We start from the raw sequence: 19,432 nt of genomic DNA, 5'->3' as shown, positions 1-19,432 counted from the left end.
TAAGGTGAGGTATTGTTATCGAGGATTTTATGCAGTTTTTTATTCCTAAGAGCAGTCCTAAATATTTTAATGTAAAATTATATATTTACACCATAACGCTCATTACGTTAGTTGATCGTCTCACAGCCGGAGCCTGGGCTGCCTGTCGTATCTACTGGTTCTTTGAGTCAATTTTTCCCGCGGAGATTTACTTTAATTTTAGAGCGGCTTTTTCTCGCGAAAAGTATCATGTTTACCTTGAATCAAACGCAAATCGCAAAAACTGATTTCTTTACAGGCAATCCACTTTTGGGTGCCGAACTAAAAGATGAAAAGGCTATTTCCTAATCCTTTCAATGTGGTGTCATGAACCAGACCTTTCTTCGTTTTCACCATTAGCCGCGGCTTAGCGCGTAACATCGTTTGAAAACAGATACTTGAAGCTTTTCTCATATCACTTGGTACCCAGAAACATACCTATGAAGAGCCCCATGGCAATTCTAAAGAAAGCAAACAGCCAATGATCATTTGAAAAAGCAGAAATAATATTAAAGAGCGTTTCCGAGCACGTGACCATAATCTGGCCGGTGTTGTTTTGATCACTTAACGACCTTTTTTCGCTCAAAACACATGACGACTTCCTACTTCAAGGAATGCTTTTCCAACTAATTTCTATCGCATCCGTGTAAAAAAATACAAGCATATGCGTGTACTGAAAAACAAAAGGGAAATTCAAACTACGAGAACTGGCGAGTAATCGGCCTCTTCTGCTACACGCGGGGTTTTTGGTGTAGCATACGTGTGTTTCCCATAAGTTACAAGCACTTTACGCACGTGGGAAATGCTGCAATCACGGTATGAGCAGTGCAAGGTAGAATGGTCATTGTCAACCGGGAGTGATTATGTGCGATATTTTGCTTCATCACTCTTTGCCATTTCTACCACTTAATTCAGAAAAGAGAGGGGGGGGGGAGGAGGGGGAGGGTTAAAATTCCTCGAGATAGGCTAACAAAGCGATTGATGGCGATGTGCCGCTGGATAGGGTCGCATTTTCACTACTGAATTGACTTTTATGGCGTCGCATTTTCAGCTATTTTCAATATAGCTACTAGAATGGGGTTACACATATTTGAGATTTTAGGCGTTAGAAAATTATTACAAGTAAGAATTCATAAACAGGAAGATTCATGGTAAAATTGTTGTTACCGTATTTTAATAAACGGCTCCCATTTCATACAGCAGAGGGAAGCCGGCTGCACATACTGAGTAAAAATGACCCATGTAGCCCCCCCCCCCCCCTTGGGGGTTTCCATCAAATACTCAAGTACCATAATTTCTATACTTGCAATGGTTCTACTTTCTATCTTTATTTTAACACCTTAGTTTGCTAATAGCAACTTTAAAAGTATATATATATATATATCTCTTTAATACTTTATCCACGGGTCGGCCAAAGGCACCCTCTGATTCCCGAGACTTTGCCTGAGTCATTTCTGAAAAGTTGATAACCTTAATGTATGGATCGCTAAAGTGAGCCACAATCGTAGTTATGATTGTTAAAAAAATTCTTAAGAAACAAACCTTGAAATACCACTGTGGGTGCACTGTTGAGTTATTATTTAAGAAAGCAAATAGTTTTTAGAACAGGAATGGGAAATTCAAAAAAGAACAAGGAAAATACTGCAGAAGTGCAACCCTATCGACCCCATCAGAAAACCGTAGCCTGAGTTTGGTCTTTTGTTTAATTTGTCCTCGTTGCGAGTGTACAGACGATAGTAACGATCGACAGAAAGAGCTGCCAGCATGTTTTTTTATTTTATTCGAGACAGTTTCTTTTGCCTTGGGCATGAAGAGGCTGGGATTTTTTCAGGTGCAGTAGATTTTGTTTGGTCGAGTTTCATTTTTTTTCTTGTTTTTTGTTCTCAGTTCCATTTCCTAATTTAATCGCTCTGTTTTTTTTGTTTGTTTTTTTTTACATTTTCAGTTGCTTTTTGATGGGCATGTTTAGTTCACATTCATAACAATATAAGAGGGTCTGAATGAGGTTAGCCGTTAGGCGTAAAAATTGATAAATTTTAACCAAATGTTAACCTTTAGATTTGTTTCTTTTACAGCAAGGTGTCATTTACTTGTCATTTTGGATTAACCGTAGCCGTAAAATGGCTAAGATTTTAACCCATTAGCCGTAAAAGCCTCCACCCCATTGACCCCTCAAATAATCTTTCTATAACTGCGTGTGACGAAGCTTTTCATTTGAATTTCTGAAAACGTCCGTCGTGACTATCGTCTACTTAAAAACAATGGAAATCCGCAGGCTACACTTTGAAAAGTATAGCCTGCCGATTTGATTGTAACTTTACAGGCCAATTTAATTCGTTTTAGAGGCAAGATGTCTATTTGAGGTAAATTTATCGTGAGATTTTTAAAAGGTAATGCCCTTTTATCTTATCTTAAATATTCGTACACCGTAAACGATGAAGAATGAAACTGAACGAAACTTTCGACATAACAGGATTGCGTCGGATGATAGTTTCTCCTATTTTGTTGCTTTATTTTTGCATGTGTTGATAAAGTTTGTTAAGTTAATCGTTTGCTCGTCTACGTTAGTATCATCACTACTTAGAATTACACAAACTAACAACTTATGAAAGGAAGAAATGGTCTCACACTTTAGTGTTGAAGTCCCTTGTGCCTTCCGTTGGCTCAGCAGGTGAGACTGTTTTCTTTGAAAACAATAGAACAGATGGTGTGCTTCTGGCAACTCCTGTCTTTGAGTATCTCAGCGGAAAATGGATTGACTGATGAATTTCCTCACCATGCCACGAATTTGATCTAGGAAACTTTAATGTCTTGGAATTTGTGGGTAGTTTATTCCGATCCCTAGAACCACTCCAATTTGCCGATATCTCTATTTTACGTTCAATGCTCTCAACAGGATCTCTAACAGGATAAGTCACTTGGAAACTGGGCGGGGCAGACATGGATCTAACACCATCAGTGTTGAATGCCTCAGTTGGCTCGAATGAGATCGATCGAGCCCGCCTCCGCCAGACCTTGAGGCATGGAGTTCTCATCTTAGACTCGAGATGCAGGTTAGGACCAACGCCATGCTTGGTCTTTCGTGCCAATTCGTTTTTTCTGTGGACTGGTACCACAGGTTGCCTTTGCGGAGGCTTTTTTAAACGCAACATTTCAAGTATTGCATCTCTAAAAGGGCGGACTCTGTAGCAGTACAGAATAGGGTTCAGCAGTGAATTGAGATGGGCGAGAAGCTGAGTCCACAACACATATGAACTTACTCGAAGGGTAGGTAACATCACTCCAACGGTTAGTGTCGCAGATGCTGGAAGGAATGAAACTAACAGAATAACTGTTAAAATACCGGTAGTCTTGGCGACTTTAGCTTCCAGCTTTTCTTGAATCATAGTATTTACTGAAACCATTTCATTATCTTTCCGTTTGCGTACCCTCAGAAAAACTTTTGCATAAAAATATGGGATAGCTATAACACATCCCAAAGATGGCAAGGCAACCACGGTGTTTACAATCTCGATGAAGAAGTAGTCTACACCAGCGGCTTCTAAAATGTAAGTTGGTACTATCGTTAGAAGTGCTAAAAGCCATGAAAAGACAGCGTACCTTTTTACTCGAGTATTTGTGATAAGATTTCTATACTCTAACGGTCTGGTTATGGCGACATTTCTCTCCCAAGCTATCACAGCTAAATGATATAAAGTTGAAGATCCAGCAAAGTACAATATTATTAAATTAATGTAATCTAATTCGCAGAAATTTTTAATGGAAAAGTGATGAAGAAATACCACCGCCACGGCGACGGTTATAGGCATTGATAAAGAGCTTATTATGAGATCTGCTATAGCCATGCTCGCGAGTAAGATAAATGTATGGTTATGCGGTAATTTCTCTCTAGTCACTGCAACGATCAGTAAAACGTTTAAAAATATAGTTGCAGGAATTGTAACGAGGGTGATGACTACTGTAGCTTGAAAGGAGGCTCTGTCATGTAGGTAATAGGTGAAGGTTTGATCATGAGGACAGGAAAAGGACATGATCTTTGCTTGGTCAATCAATTTCTGGTCTTTTTCTCACCACATCCTAGAAAAGAAGCAATTTCTTTTAACAATTTTGTAATGTAGAAAAACGAACACGAAAGTAATTAACAGTAAATGGCCAGCACATAGTCTGCTCTCTCTTTTACCCCAGAATTCCCTTGCTTAAATTACATGCATGAGGTAATGTGAGGATAGTGTCACACGACACCACAAATTTGAGGAGTAATCAAACCATAAAAATTGGGGGTTTCGCAGAGGGTTTCAACGGAGTGATGGCCTTCACGGCTAAGATTTTTGCCAATGTACGACTAACGGTTCATATCTTTCCGTTGAAGTCACGAGAAAACTTTTCACGGTCGTTTTTTTCTTTTTACAACTAACGGTTCAAATTTGTCAATTTTTACGCTTAATGTAAATTTTTTACGGCTAACGCTGAAACCCATTGAGACCCTTCGCAATTAGCTTTACATCTATCATCTGCAAATTTTCCTAATTTATTCCGTTTCGTAGTGTGGGTTTTTTCGTACAGCATGGTCAAAAATGGAGTTATTATTTCGAGCGACTTCAGTCTGAGTGTGATCACCTTCCCTTAAAATTGGCTTGTTATGTTAAATCTGATATATCGCGAAGACAAACGCGTACAGTATCGCAACACAACTAATTTTTTTGTCACTGATAGGGCCTTGCTATAATCTGAGTAAAGCCACGGTTACAATTTGGACTTCCATAGATAAAAAACAAATTGATTTTTCAGTCTTGATCTTCCAACAGGAGTTTACGCGTCAGCTGGGTTTTGGATTTTACCACTCGTCACCCGAGATTCAATTCGTACAAAGATATTCTCAAGTGGAAAAACAGGATGATATCAAGATCGCCGCTTGCATTATCAGTTCTTCCATGATCTATTCCTTTTCTTTTGACTAGTTTCTTTTTGATACGTTTTGTACGTTGTTGGTTTTAGCCTACCTTTGCTGCTGTTCTGAGATATCTCAAAACGAGTTTTCATCTTCGTGCACTTACTTCAGATTTGATGATGAACGCGCATCAAACATTATATTTTGTTCGATGTCCACATCGGATGGAAAACCGGAAATTAGGTAAAGTTATGAAAGAATTCTACAGGGGCTGTCAAAAGACAAATTGAATTGTAAAGTAGATTAATCTGCTATCGTGGGACATGAATTGACAGGAAATTGATCTGGATTTTTTCATGAAGAGCTCTAAAGACGATCACGGCTCATAATTTTATTATAACATAATAAAGACAATAATCTTAACACAAACAGATTGGAAGCGTTGTAGGTGCTATTATTTATGTAAAAAATATACGAAGAAGCAGGGCACCAATTACGGATTTTGAATGGAATATAAAGAATATCACGGAGCAGGTGATTACACTGAAACAAACAGCGACGAACTTCTCTAATTCCCCATTATCTTAGAGTTAAATTGTGAATAACATATGATGAAGGAAGCGCAACATTAAAAAGCCTTGTAGTTGGTCGTTGGATCCCTCTTCATACTTTTCCTCATCAAGATTACTCCTGTAATGAGTCCATTCATATTGGCAAAACAGAGTTGTACTCAAGTTGCTGGATATCTCGCAATTCCAACTATATATCTTGTTGAAAAGAGTTGTTTTGACGCTATGCTTATCATTCGTTTATTCTTTCAGCTTTTCCCCTGAGAGATTAGAAAGGATTAAATTGGGAAAATTACCTTTCAAATTAGTTTAGGTGCTTTATGAAAATACCTCCCCTCAAGTTCCACGAACCGTTCGACATTTTTTGTACTACGTCTTTATATGCTTTTTGTCTTAACCATATGCTTTTCGCGTCTCCTAACGCTTATCTAGAAAAATACAAATATAGTTGACTCCTGATAGCTCGATAACCTCGATAACTCGAAACTCCTGACGACTCGAAGCAATTTTCGTTTCCCTTCAGGTAATTCTCTATATATTTGACCCTCGATAATTCAATTCACGTCAAACCATGTCTCTCAGTACTCATGAAATCAAAAGAAACAGTGTACTGCAGTCCAAACATTTCATTTATCAGTGAAGCAGCCATATCATCTTTGGCCTTTTTTGTCTTACAAATAAAAATATACCGTATAAGTCCAATTTAGGTTTCGTTGGTTTTGGGTATATTAACTACAATGCCTCTCCCAAGGCTTTGCTTCGTTTTGTTTCACCTTACGTTCTGGATTTTACAGTAACTTAGTTTTTCATTTTCATTCGCCGTCTCTTTAATCAAATGTTATCAAAATGTATGCTGCATGAATAGAAAAACAGTAAACACCGCATTTTCTTTGTTCTCCGATTTTTTGTTTTCAACCACCGATAACTCGATCTCCCGAACTCAAACTCAAACTTTTTTCAATTTCCTTCGCTTGAAAGTTCGAGTTAAGGCGTTTTTGTTATGAGAAAGAGTGTCATTTCGCAAAGAGCTAAATGAAGAAACGGGCTAATGTAGCAGAAGGTCTAGCGTCTTTGTGAAGAAGAAATTTTAAAAGACTGAAAAACAAAATCGTCATCCTTACAATAGGCTGATAACAAACACGTGCAGACAGCATCCTTCATGCCGAGAAGCGCCGTATGCAATATGACAACCATTTTGACTGAAACATCTTACTCCTCAGCCTACAAGGCATTGTCCGAAACATTTAAGATATCTTGGATTTCTAAGTCACAGTAGAATTCTATCATATTTCAAAGTTTTTCTGTTGAACTTTTTGTTTCATAAGAAAGCTTAAAAAATGTGATTTTTCCAGGTTTTCTTGTCGCTCATGGCATCCTCTGAAGCCATGCATTGAATGAGGAAGTTTCGTGGTGATATGTTGGGTAGTTAAGCTACAAGGGAAGTTTCTTTTTATTTATTCTTTGAAGCTCTTGTTTCAAGAGATAGCTTTGAAAATATATTTTTACCGGCTTTCCGAGGACAACCGGTTTTTAACAGGTTGTCCGAGGCCTTGCATTGAAGATTGCGTGATATTCAAGCTCAAGGGCAATTATTTATTCATAATTTTAAGGCCCTTGTTATACGTGATATCTTTAGAAACCCGGTTTCCTCGGCCCACAAGACATTGTCCGTAGCCTTGCATTGAAGCATGATTATTAGGGTGATGAAGAAACAATGGTGTCTTTATTTATTCGCTCATGTATTTTTGAAGTTCTCATGAGAAGAGAAGAATGACAGAATATATTTTGTCCTGAATTAGGTTTTACTTCCAGCCGAAACACGTAGAGAGCAATCATTATGTTTATAATGTTTCGCCAACCAATTTCATTTGCTATACTCACGTATGGCTACTTCCCATGCTGTTAGGCGAGCAGTAAGTCTCCAAAGATCAGCATGAAAACTTTTACAATAGGAGAATAGATAGAATAATCAGAGTGTACAGGAGAAATAATAATTAGAGCTCAAAAGCTGGTAGTATTTGGTTTGTTAAATTTGTAAAATCTATTTGCCAACGCTCACTGTGATCGAAGAAACGGCGACTGAGCACCACCTGGGATAATTAAATGTTTATACATGGGGTTAGGTAGTTTCTTTTTTTGGTGATAAGCAAGCAGGGCATCAAAAAATCATGCATAATAAAATCTAACCATTTTTTTTACTTTTTTTTTACGCTTGGCGGGACGGAAAATTGTCAACAGTTACAAGTTCATTTTATCTTACTGTGATGGGAAATATAACGTCCACTCTGTACATATTGCTTTGTATATCCCGAAATATGCAGTTTTACTCCAAAAATTGTTTAAATCGTACTGTTTTGAAATGCAATAATGAATTGAATTCTTTATGTAACACTTATTAATATTGCAAAAGTGATTTACATAACACTTTGGGGTGTGAACTGAGAGAAAAATATTCTGCTCGCCACTTAAAGTTCATCCTTTCCTTTTAAATGGGTTATATGGAAAACAGTTCAAGGCTCTTCGAGTGGACGAACGAATCTCTGTTTCTTGTGGCGTACAGCAAGACCGAAGGAGTTGCTTGGTGCAGTGCGTTTATTATTGTAGCATTTCTCGTAATAGTAGGCAACGCGCTTACCATTACGGTTTTTGCCTCGAACAAAACTCTTCGCAAGAAGAGTTTCCTGTTGGTTATAAATATGGCCTGTGCAGATTTTGTGCTGGGTGTTTTAGCTATGCCTCTTTTCATTTATCGTCTTGGTGGCGACTCTAAACTATGGTCCATCGAATGGGGTTACTCCTTAAATTTATTCTATCTGACTGTAGACACCGTCTGTGCCCAGACTTCAATAATTACAGCTGCGTTTATCGCTGGAGAGAGGTTCTTTGCAATTGGGTGGCCTCTAAAGCACCGATCCATAGCGCACCGCAGAGCGTACTACATAACTGTTTCACTGACTTGGATTTCATCGATTATCATTTCATCTGTGATAATAGGTTCTCTTCACAAGTCGGTTCACATTTCGATTTATATTTGGATGACTTACGCTTTCACACTGACTATTATCATATGCGTATGTTACATTGGTATTTTCAAGAGCTTTACACAAGGGAGGAAGTTCATGCGAAGCCAGAACGATGCCAAAGGTCCGGAAAGCAAGCGGTCAACTAAGACGTTGTTATTGATAACTTTTGTGGCCTTAGCTTGCTGGTTACCACTTATAGTGACAAACACGTTTACAGTTTATATTCCGGTGGATAAAAATCTTTTGTTACTCGTAAATCTTATAAATTTTGGCAATTCGTTTGCCAATCCTGTGCTATATTGCCTAAGGATCCCGGATTTTAGGAAAGCCCTGTGGTCCCGACGGGGATACAAAGGCAAGAGGGCTGTTGGACGACTTGCGGCTACCACCACTGCCTTCCACCTGCAAGTCGCCCTCAAACATGCAGTAGATGTCAGCGGGCTTCTAGATCATAAGGAGAGTAAGGATATGGAAGATATCGATGAAACCGTCACTGAATTGAGAACTTGGATAAGTTAAGGTTTCTGAAACTTAGGACAGAAAAGGGTGTTGAAAGAAAAAAATGAAATCACAGGCTCTTCATGGTATTTACACTTTTAATTAAAAAACTTCATTTTTTAGCTGTTTATTTTATTAAGTTCTTCTGCTTTAAGCTAAAATTATTTCTGCCTACACTTTTTGATTAATATAGTTTTTCTTTACTATTTAATTATCCCAGTAATTGATTTTATCTTCATGGTTTGTTATTTTCATTTCAGCTCCTGAATATAAACTCGCAAGAAAATATCAGCTTTTGGTATATGGAAAGATTTTAAAATCCGAAATTTCAGTCGCTATATTCTGGCAAAAAAGATCCTCATGAAAACAAAGGCTGTAAACATACTTATAAATGACAAAAGCTATATTTAATATATTTTGTTCATAATGTGGAAGATGTTTTTTAAGATTTTCTAGACAAGGCTTCGATAGACTGTTCGATATTACGAGCCTTTCACAGTCGTTAGTGAATGAAAACCCTAAAAACACTGTTGATAAGGATAAGTATAAGGATTCCCCTGGAGATAAATTTAATGTGCTGCAACATAACTATGATTTTTTTCCCTTGTTGCACTGGCTATGAGCGATTTTCGGGACATCGTGTCGTTACTTCGCTAGTTTCCATTAAAAATTGTTACTCTACTCGTCTAGAATTTCATCCTTCTTCATGTCATGTTTTGTTTTCCTTTTCTCTCTTCTTTCCCTATATCTCTTCTTTTTTTTTTTTGGTATGTATTTGTTATCGTTGTGGTTGATTTGCTCATATTCACGGGACTCTCTCGTGCATGTGAGTTGTAATCCAACGGCTAGTCTGTCACCCAGGTGCTACTGTAAATTTTGTAAAGTGATATTTCTTTTATCCTATTTGTTTTAGCTCAAATATATCGCGAATTTTAACACACTGTTATTGTTCCATGTTTTGAACGTTCCACAATAGGCAAAGGCTAATTTGTTTATTATTCAGCATTCTGCGAGTGTGATAAGAATGATTACAAAGGAAATTGCAGCTCTTTCTCGCGAGAGACGATGGCTTAATCTGACTCTGTTGGGTGAATTTGCCCGAAAACAAATACAGATATCTTAGTTTTCACTTGTTTTTGTATCTGTCATTCTGGTCAAGTGTCTTTATTTGAAATGCCACAAGATCACAGTCGCCCGTAACGCGTTACATTTCATGCAATCGTTCCTGAGCATCGGTTTTGTCACGCAACGTGTTCTCTCTCTCCCACGCTTTCTCCCACGTTTTCTGTTTTAAAGAAAAACCATCCTATGGCAGCCAATGATAACCAACCTTAGATGTCACGCAGTAAGCCGATTTACAAGCTAAACGATCGTGAACTTTGTGAAGAGCACTACAGGTAAGCGAAGCCACTTTCTATAATACACAAATAATCGAAGAATATACGTTAATCTTGATAGTTCAAGGCTAAATTTGTAACACTGTCGTCCTTTTCAGAACTATCTCGCGGCAATCGGGTTTAGTCGGTTGCCATTTATGGTCAGTCTGGTATCCACAGAAGCGAACCAATTTCTTTGACATTTCTATTGATCGCAATAACTTATCACTAAATGCTGTGGTGTATCGGATGCGGTGATTTGAAATGAATGATGACAACCTTCGACGAAGATCGCGTCGAATCGAAATCGTAGGTTAAGAAGACGACATGCTTCTGTTGCTTGACACAACAAGTCACGTTACTATTAAACATAATATCTACATATCGATATTTTTTTCAGCTCTTTAAAGAAGGTTATGTCCAAAAGAAAGGTATTAAGGCATCGCTGTGTTTGTCTCATTCCTAAATTGAAAAATTTATCACCAAAAGCATGGAAGTTATGAATATTTAACATGCTCCCGAGTGAATAATATTTAGTTTATTTTTTCGCATGGCTTATGTCACGAAACCTGCTCCTTCTCAGTAGTTGCTCAATTTTCCTGCCAATAGGAAAATTGTTTAATCGCCCAGAACGAACCAGATGATGTGGATAATTTCTTCTTCAAAATTTTGGGCACCGATCGGTGAAATTGAGTGAGACTGAGACCGTAAGAGGAATATTTAACACCTTCTTGTTTCTAGATCTGAATGGCCCCGTTACGAAGTAGGATCGAAGATCGAGAAGGCGCAATCATTTTACAAATAGGGTCGATGGTGATCTGTTCGATAAAGTTTGAAAACAAAATTTGATGGAGATGAAGTCAGCCTGAGCTTTTATACAATCAGCACATAAAATATAACGAGCCGTACAATATTCGAACGAGATTGGAAATAAAAATAACAGTTGAGATTAAACTGCAAAAATTTAAATATTTAATGTTGATCAGTTGTAACTATAAATGAAGTTCGCCAAATAATAAGGTTAACAATTGGTTAAGTAAGATAAAACTGAAGAGTGATTCAAGTACTGCCTATATTAGTTTTGTTACATAAATAAATAGGTTTGCTTCAAACTTAGAATAATTAAAGAATCTATGAGAAAATAGTCGGATGGTGTCAGTTAATAATATTCCTAAATTCTTAATCACTAATAGTGGAAGTCGGACGATTAGGCGGCGCGTTCGAATGGAAGCTTGTTTGGAGTTCGAGAAGCTTGTTGTCCAACATTTGTCACGAGGATTATTAATGATCACTAAGCATTTTAAGTTTGCGTCATTTAACATCATGTGATGCTATGCTATGACTCGTTTTTGTGTGTCGTTGACTAATATCGACAGTGGAAGGAAACCTCTTATTAATTAAAGAGTTCTATAAAGACTATCTGCTTATTTCCAGCGTAGAACAAAGAAATTAATTTGACGATCGAAAGGTCGAAATTCGATACCTCGTGGGGGTTCTCTCATATTTGTCATTCTTCTCACGCGCGTGACAAAGATTAATCTCACAGCCCCGCTCAAAATTTACCATCTTTCTTGTTTGGGTCACACAAACACCACAGTGGCAAATTAAGACGTGCACAAAAATGTCTGGGGTGAAGAATATCAACAATGTTTCCAAAATGATCTTGAAAAGAATATTTTCTATATGCACAAACTGTGTTCGTGTCCTTTGAATTAAATTAACTCGTAGTAATGTCAAAAAGGCGCCTCTATAGAAATCATATGATTCGTCGATTGCAAATTTGAGATGGCTAGTTTTTTTTTTTTGGTTTTAAAAACTATCTACAGGGGGCTTTCCTTCTCTGGCGTGACATTTACCTAAATTGACGTTACACATTTCATTCGTAGAATATGGCTCTCTCTGCTGACGATGTGTTGGAGGAGGTTGGCAGTTTTGGATGGTTCCAAATACGACTCCTAATTCTATTTAATTTGCTATCCGCCCTTTTGTTTGGCTGGGCTGTGATGGTGACGGGCATCATAACAGCAGAACCTCCTTGGAAATGTGTCCAGAATAGTTCAGTTTGCACCTTTGGAGGTAGCTTTTACTCTGGAGATGAGCACTACGACCATAGATGTAACATCTCGCGGAGTGAATGGGAATTCGAGGATGAGATGACCACTGTAGTTACCGAGGTAAAAAAAAAAAAATTAATTAATGATATCTTAAATATTGAACTTTATTTACACAGGGTAGCCCATTCAGCTCCAAGGCTGGTCTCCATAGGGGCCCTGTATCTTAACTATTAATTTACATTAAGAATTTTCATAAACTATCACATTCAAAGAGCCTAATAAAAATACAACAATAGAATTCAAGAACTACATTAAGAACCTAAAAAATACGATACAAAATAACTTTAGAAATTCCCGCGATACCACGTTTGTCTGAGTGCCTCAACTACACAATGAGTCTCCTTCGTTTTATACGAAAGTTTCTCCTTATTTATCCTTCTTTAATTCTTCCTTTAGGAAAGAAACCACTGACTAAATATTTCTTCTTTGTCTACTTCGTGACTTTGTATGAAGCATTTTTGATACCAAGCAATCGTTATGTTCATTAATTTGTTTGTCTTGCAGTTTGATCTTGTGTGCGGCAAGTCGATCTATGGGACCCTGGCATTAGCCGCTGTTTTCCTTGGTTTCTTTGTTGGTGCCATAATCATTGGTCCTTTCACTGACAAGTTTGGACGAAAGCCAACCATTTTCATTTCAGGATTCGTCATCGGTGTCTTCAGCCTGGTGTCGGCCTTCCCCAAAATATTCTCGCTGTTTGTTGTCTTCAAGATCATTGTCGGTTTAGGAGTTGGTGAGAGTTGAAATGTTTTGGAAATGGAGCATTTTTAATTGAGTTTTAAAGTTATTCGTCTTAACCTTGATCTCATTTCACTGCTTTCTGTGATTCGCCGAGAAAATTCGTGCAGCCCTCTCTGCCAATCATTTTTAAAAGTAAAGCCAGTGGCGACTTGGTCGTTCCTGTTTTGCCGCATCTAAGGCATTTTTCATTCAATTTCTTCGAGTTATCATTGGCTCCTTGCTTTATTTTGTTTTGTTCCGATTGGTAGTTGTTGCTGTTTTGGTTTGAAATTTCGTCACTAGATCAAGATGTCCTCGTCACGCCTATGAGAAATGTCTTTGTTCCTTTTACTTTTAGACATTTTAAAACTACTTTTGTTATTAAGGATTACCAACTGTGATCTGTGTAACAAAATTACTTGGTTTTATCAACGGGTTTAATTAAACCAAATTATCTCGTTATACCTTCCTCCCACACAGTATTACAGTTTCTTTAGAAACTTTCTCTCTTTGTTAACTGTATCAGCAAAAAGACTGTTGTAAGGGTGGAGAAGGAAACCTTAATTGCGTGCTTAAACTTTTGATTATTATTCACTCATTACTCTTCAAAAATCCTTTCATTATCTTCTATCATCCTTGAAATATGGATATCGTTATCTGATTATCCTCACTGAGATGTTTTCCTTCCTTTTTTCCACAGGGGGTGCAAGCGTTGCAATCTTTGTCCTTGTAACTGAATTTGTTGGTGTACGCCACCGCAGTATGATGGGAATGTCTCTATGGTATTGCTGGAGCATATCTCTCATGTGTCTTGCTGGAATAGCTTACCTCATCAGAGACTGGAGGACGCTCACCATCGTTACTGCAGTTCCTGGACTTCCTGCGCTGCTTGGTTGGTTGTAAGTGAAATAGAAGAGGAAAAAAATTGCCTTTGCGGCGAATCAGATATATTATTATTATTATTATGTTTTTCGCGAACAAAGTTTAGTGGTTCAAAAAGGGTGGCTGAAATCCTCACTGGAAACCTCATGAGTATTATTGTGATTCTCCTTTCAAACTGGACATCATGTATAGCCGAACGATAATAAGTATTTTCAAATTTACCAGCACGAGGAGTATCACAGATATGAGGTACTCGGTAGATGATTCGTAGTTCATAGATGTCTCGAGTTGGTCCGAATTCGAAGAAAACAAATTCACTCAAAATTCCCATACGTTGATTGTAGTAAATTTTTGCCATTTTTTTTAATTTTTCTATAGAAACTTATTTATGCGCAATAAAAACTATTTGCAAAATCTACAAAAACTAAAACCGGACCCGTTATCATGCTAATCGGTGTAGTATGACACTAGTGTTAGAACTCATAGAGAAATGATTTGGATTCGTTTTGGAAAATAAAATTAAACATCATACAATCTCCATGTTCTTTCAGCCGATGTTTCTACAGGAAATCGATAGTACATTTGAAAAATCATTGAATATTTTATCGGTCATACTTCACAAATTTTGGTTGTCGAGCTTCAGAAGTTGCGATTCCACCATTTAATTAGTCCCCTTCGAATGCGTTGTTTGGTCTCGTCACGCAGAGCGCTCCCTCCCCTAAAAGGCAAGCTGTGATTGTTGCAACACTAAGGTTTCGAATGCGTGGCGGTCCCACGCATTCAAAGCAAAGGAAAAGGAATGAAGCAGTGATTGAAGCAGCCGTTGGGGGAGGGAGAGGGCGCGATGCGTGACGAGACCAAATAACGGCTAAGAAGGAACCTGCCATTTAGGCTTATGATGATTAAAGTGATAACAACCGAAACGTCGCGGTCGACAAGGGACGGCGACTTTATATCTTTAGAAAAAAGTGATTGAACGAGCACTGAGCTGAACATTTCTTTTTGTTTGTTAAGTCTGACACCCGAGTCAGTACGATGGTTGATGGTGAAGGGAAGAACAGAAGATGCAAAGGCTATTTTTCGAAGAATGGCCAGGGTCAACAAAACGTCCATGCCTGTTGGAGAGCTGCAAGCACCGGACGATGATGACAGATTAGGTGATGTGTGTGACCTGTTTTCGTCGCGCCAAATGGTGAAGAAAACTTTATTGTCGTGGTATTGCTGGTAAAGGTGTAATTTTGATTCATAAAGTTAAAATATTAGAGCAAATGAAGTGAATTCATAAGTACATTCACTCATATCAAGCTGCTCGGTATAAAATCATCGATGTACTACCTCTTATGAACATCCCCTCACAATAAATGAAGTAAGTCATAATTTGCATCGAGTCCTGCTAGGGGGCTCGGTGACTCAGTTGGTAATGGCGCTCAACAACCACTTTACAAAGTAATTAAGTATTATCAAGTGAGTTGATAACGTAAATTGGCCACCATTACGAGTTTAAACGCTGACGTTTTGAGCGTTAGCCCTTCGTCAAAGGGCTAACGGTCGAAAAGTCAGCTTTTAAAATCGTAACGGTGGCCAAGTTAAGTTATCAACTCACTTGATAATACTAAATTACCCTGTTCTACTCTCCCACCGACGCAGAACCACAGTCTCTATAGAAACTTACCCCCTTTATTCATTCACCTTATGAGGTATCAGGGAGGCACGGAGTATTATGACAAATCCGCGAAAAATGAATGAGTTGCCAATAATAGGATCCTGGGGTTTAGCAAAGATTTTACCCAAATTCGTTTTTGATAAAACAGCGGCAAAAAATCGTTGACCTCTCTCTAAAATCGTTAACTGAACTTCGACACAACCTTTCGCCACAAATTTTCTGCTGGCAACTTGCAATGTGTGCCCTGTGGCGATCCCAGAAATCTTTGCAAACGCAAGGATCTAATACACAGGCAACTCCTTCATCTTCCATAAGAATAATTTTCTGGGAGAAATCTTTTTTTCTTTTTTTTTATTTCAGGTTTGTTAATGCCTTGGTTTATTATGGAGTTTTTCTCAGTGCACCCAATATTGGAGGAAATTTCTACTTAAACTTTTTCTTGACAAGCCTGATTGAACTTCCAGCTATTCCAGCAGGCGTATGGGCCTTTAACAGGTTCGTGGAACATAGAGTTTTCATGAAGTGGACGTGCTTTATCAAACTTTTGCCTATTTTGACTTTGTCATGGTTGCAATAGAACAGGAGAAATGTCAAAAGATCACTAGAGACGTTACTCAGTTTTCACTTTTTTTGGGAAGAAAATAACCATGTAAATCAAGGCTTTGGCCATTGCAATTATATTTAACTAGAAGAGTCTTGGTATAGGCTCTACTACGTTTTGGAGTTTTTATATAACTTTCTCACCCCTCCCCCATTTCAATGTTGCCTGGTGCTTGAAATGATCACTTATTTATTGCAACATTGTTTGAGGTGAAAAGGGGGGACTTTCAGGTAGCTTATGGGTGGCTGAATTACAAGTTTTGTTTTTGTCATGGTGAATGGAAAGTTATTGACCACCTACTCAGGGGAACTATGCCAACTACTTTTGATACCCATTGTAATAGTCTTGATATCGAGTACCCTGTTATTTTTCAAACAATTTTTTGTTTTTATTTTGGGAAAGGAATCAGGTTCGGTTAACAGGTTCGGTTATCCTGTGTATTGTTGTTGCCAGCAACTTAAATTTTTTTGTAGATTTGGTCGAAAGAAAAGTATTATTACAAGTTTGATCTTGGCCGCCATTGGAGCATTTGCGTCCGTACTTATTGAAAGTGAAGGCGGTGGCAGCAAAGGTGAGAATAATCAGTATCCCAATACGGTTTGTTATTTCCCGGCTGGGAGGTCCACATGGTGAAAAACTGTTACCGAGGTTTTTCATGAGGTCCACGGAATAGAGAATTACTCCATGGATGGCGAACAAACGGTCAGAACAGACTAAAGAAAATATCACTCTGAGTTGTTTTTTCATGAATTTTGTCATTGTTTATCTCATTCTTTCTTTTAATTATGTCTTGTTGCAGGCGCGCTGGCTGGTAAGATCATCATGTCCATGATTGTAGCAAAATTCTTCATCACTATATCTTTTGACGGAGTATATCTTTATACAGCAGAGCTATTTCCGACTGCCATTAGGTAATCCATCTTGCTGTTATTAGGTTACCCTCTTACGTTTTACAATAAGCCGTAAAATGCTCCTCCATTTTTTATCTGTTTGTTTCAAATCGATCCAAGTATCAACGTGTATGCTTTGGATAAAGTTCCCTCTCCATTTCCGAGCTCATATGTAGGGAAAAACAATGTACGTGAAATATATGAGAGTAAAATTGCCGTCTAGTATCTTATTCGCTTTTCGTCTTTGATCTTCGTTTGTTTTCGGTAAGAAAGAGGATGTATTATGATGATGATAATGACGACGACGACGACGACGATGACGATGACGATGATAATGACGATGTTAGTGGTATTGATGACGTTGATGATGACGATGAGAATGATGAGAATGATGATGACGGTGATTTTTATTTACAGAAACATCGGTGTAGGAACATCGACCGCTTCCGCCCGTATTGGCTCGATGTGTTCTCCGTTTATAGTGTATACCGTAAGTAACAAAAACAATGCGATTCTGTATATATTTAGTAGGTTCATCCACGCACTCTACTACTCTTTTTGGGAAAAAACAGATGAGGGCAGAATAACTTCGTCAAACATTTTTCCTGTGGTTGCAATATCTGTCATGCTTCTAGCATTTGCATGAATGTGTTGGGTGGCAATGAAAGGGAAACTAGCTGCAGACCGCAACACGCTTTTACGAAAAGCACCAAGTTCTTTCGAACTGTCTTTTTCAGTCTTAATTAATCTCTTGATTTTCTAAAATACAATTATACTTACAAGAAATTCACGCCTCTCCTCCATTCAACTACTCTGACTGACTGATCATTACCATATCTCAGACTCTCAATCTGTCTTTCTAATTGATTCTTCATTCTGCTAAGTAAACTGTAAAGTACATACTTATATATTCACTACCAAAGGGGAATGAGCGAATATGCTGGCCGACTGACCTTGGAAGATTAAACATCTCCTCTTAGAACAGTGACCTAGGCACTTTTACAAGAATCTCACAAATGAACAACAGTGTACTTGATGCTTCCGATCGACTGAATCTATCTTTGATTGAGTGAGCCAAAACATGAACTCTGTGTAGATCCAAGGTCAGTAGACAAACTAAGCACGTCCACTTATGAAAGTTAGACAAAACAGTCGTTGTTTGGAAACTCATCGCAAACCTAAACTTCGGACTTCGAACTCAAATAGTAACTAAATGCTGTTTATCATATCCTTGAAGTTTGTTTTCGTGTTAAGGGCTTTAAAATTCTTTTCTTGACATATCTATTTTTCGGTAGCGTTTGCCTTTCTCTGAAATTCACTTTTGTTCTCTCCTTCTATAGAATCGTGTTCATAGCTTGCTTCCGTTTGCTATTATGGGTGCAAATGCTTTGCTTGCTGGGGTACTGTGTTTGACGCTACCAGAAACCAAAAATGAACCGACGCTGGAGACAGTGAAGAGAGAGGAAGAAGAAATGTCTCGAATACCTCCTGCATATGCTTAGTTTACGCAAGCTCCCCCAAAACTTGTTTAATGTATTGTATTCTTACGGCCCAATCTAAGGCAACCACGTCACAGAAAGCCATCGTGGAAAATTGAGCTTATGATTTTAATTTTTTTTCAAGATTTTGTTCGCCATTCTCTCCCCTTATGAAATTGTTGTGTATTTGCCTGCTGTTGCCAAAGATTACTTGGGGAAATTGTTATTTGGCTTGATGGCTTTAAGATCAACTTTAAACGCTGAGGCTTAAACCTATACGTGTGTGAATTGTGTATTTAAGATTCCGTGGGAACCCTAAATTTTCCAGATGTTTTTTTTTTCTTTCTGGTGTGTAAAAATTTGCGACTCTTTGTCATCCTTTATTTATCCTTTGTTAGTTTCAATACATATGATACCCACGTTGAAGTTGGGCTTTGAAATTTATTCGCGCAAATTGTCTTTAAGCTCTAGTAATCATACGTACCCCGTACCCCGTACCCCGTTCTCCGTTCTCCGTTCCCCGTTCCCGTTCCCCGTTCCCGTTCCGCGTTTTCCGTTTCCCGTTCCCCGTTCCCCGTTCGTCGTTCCCCGTTCCCCGTTCCTCGTTCCTCGTTCTTCGTTTCTCGTTCCCACGTTGCTTCGTTTTCCCGTTCGCCAGTATTCCCGTTCGCCCTGTCCCCTCCTTTCTTCTATACCCCATTCTACCGTTCCT

The 19,432-nt window shown here is 38.2% G+C and overlaps 2 protein-coding genes across 2 annotated transcripts; both read left to right on the top strand.

Moving 5' to 3' along the window:
• The first annotated feature begins 7,964 nt into the window (after positions 1–7,964).
• LOC131774439 (adenosine receptor A3-like) lies at positions 7,965–9,061 on the top strand. The gene has a single exon (XM_059090448.2). The coding sequence runs from the start codon at positions 7,965–7,967 to the stop codon at positions 9,015–9,017; it is 1,053 nt and encodes a 350-aa protein (XP_058946431.1). The 3' UTR covers positions 9,018–9,061.
• Positions 9,062–10,283: 1,222 nt separating this feature from the next.
• Positions 10,284–19,164, top strand: LOC131774451 (organic cation transporter protein-like). The gene is made up of 10 exons (XM_059090469.2): positions 10,284–10,393; positions 12,259–12,546; positions 12,991–13,219; positions 13,907–14,105; positions 15,103–15,312; positions 16,112–16,246; positions 16,826–16,923; positions 17,152–17,263; positions 17,660–17,732; positions 18,583–19,164. Exons 2-10 carry the CDS (start codon positions 12,262–12,264, stop codon positions 18,742–18,744), a joined length of 1,503 nt encoding a protein of 500 aa, XP_058946452.1. The 5' UTR covers positions 10,284–10,393; positions 12,259–12,261; the 3' UTR covers positions 18,745–19,164.
• The last annotated feature ends 268 nt before the right edge of the window (positions 19,165–19,432 follow it).

The sequence above is a fragment of the Pocillopora verrucosa genome, chromosome 3 (genome assembly GCF_036669915.1).
Source record: "Pocillopora verrucosa isolate sample1 chromosome 3, ASM3666991v2, whole genome shotgun sequence".
Taxonomy (NCBI): Eukaryota; Metazoa; Cnidaria; class Anthozoa; order Scleractinia; family Pocilloporidae; genus Pocillopora; species Pocillopora verrucosa.
The sequence above is the reverse complement of the archived record's forward strand: the minus strand, read 5'-3'. Positions and strand labels throughout refer to the sequence as shown.

What these genes read in the sequence shown, in the direction of transcription:
- LOC131774451 (XM_059090469.2), top strand. Translation starts at nt 12,262, where the DNA reads ATGGCTCTCTCTGCTGACGATGTGTTGGAGGAGGTTGGCAGTTTTGGA. An exon ending in CCTGCGCTGCTTGGTTGGTT is followed by an intron (nt 14,106 to 15,102) that starts GTAAGTGAAATA and finishes TTGTTTGTTAAG; the next exon opens with TCTGACACCCGAGTCAGTAC. An exon ending in TGAAGGCGGTGGCAGCAAAG is followed by an intron (nt 16,924 to 17,151) that starts GTGAGAATAATC and finishes GTCTTGTTGCAG; the next exon opens with GCGCGCTGGCTGGTAAGATC.
- LOC131774439 (XM_059090448.2), top strand. Translation starts at nt 7,965, where the DNA reads ATGGGTTATATGGAAAACAGTTCAAGGCTCTTCGAGTGGACGAACGAA.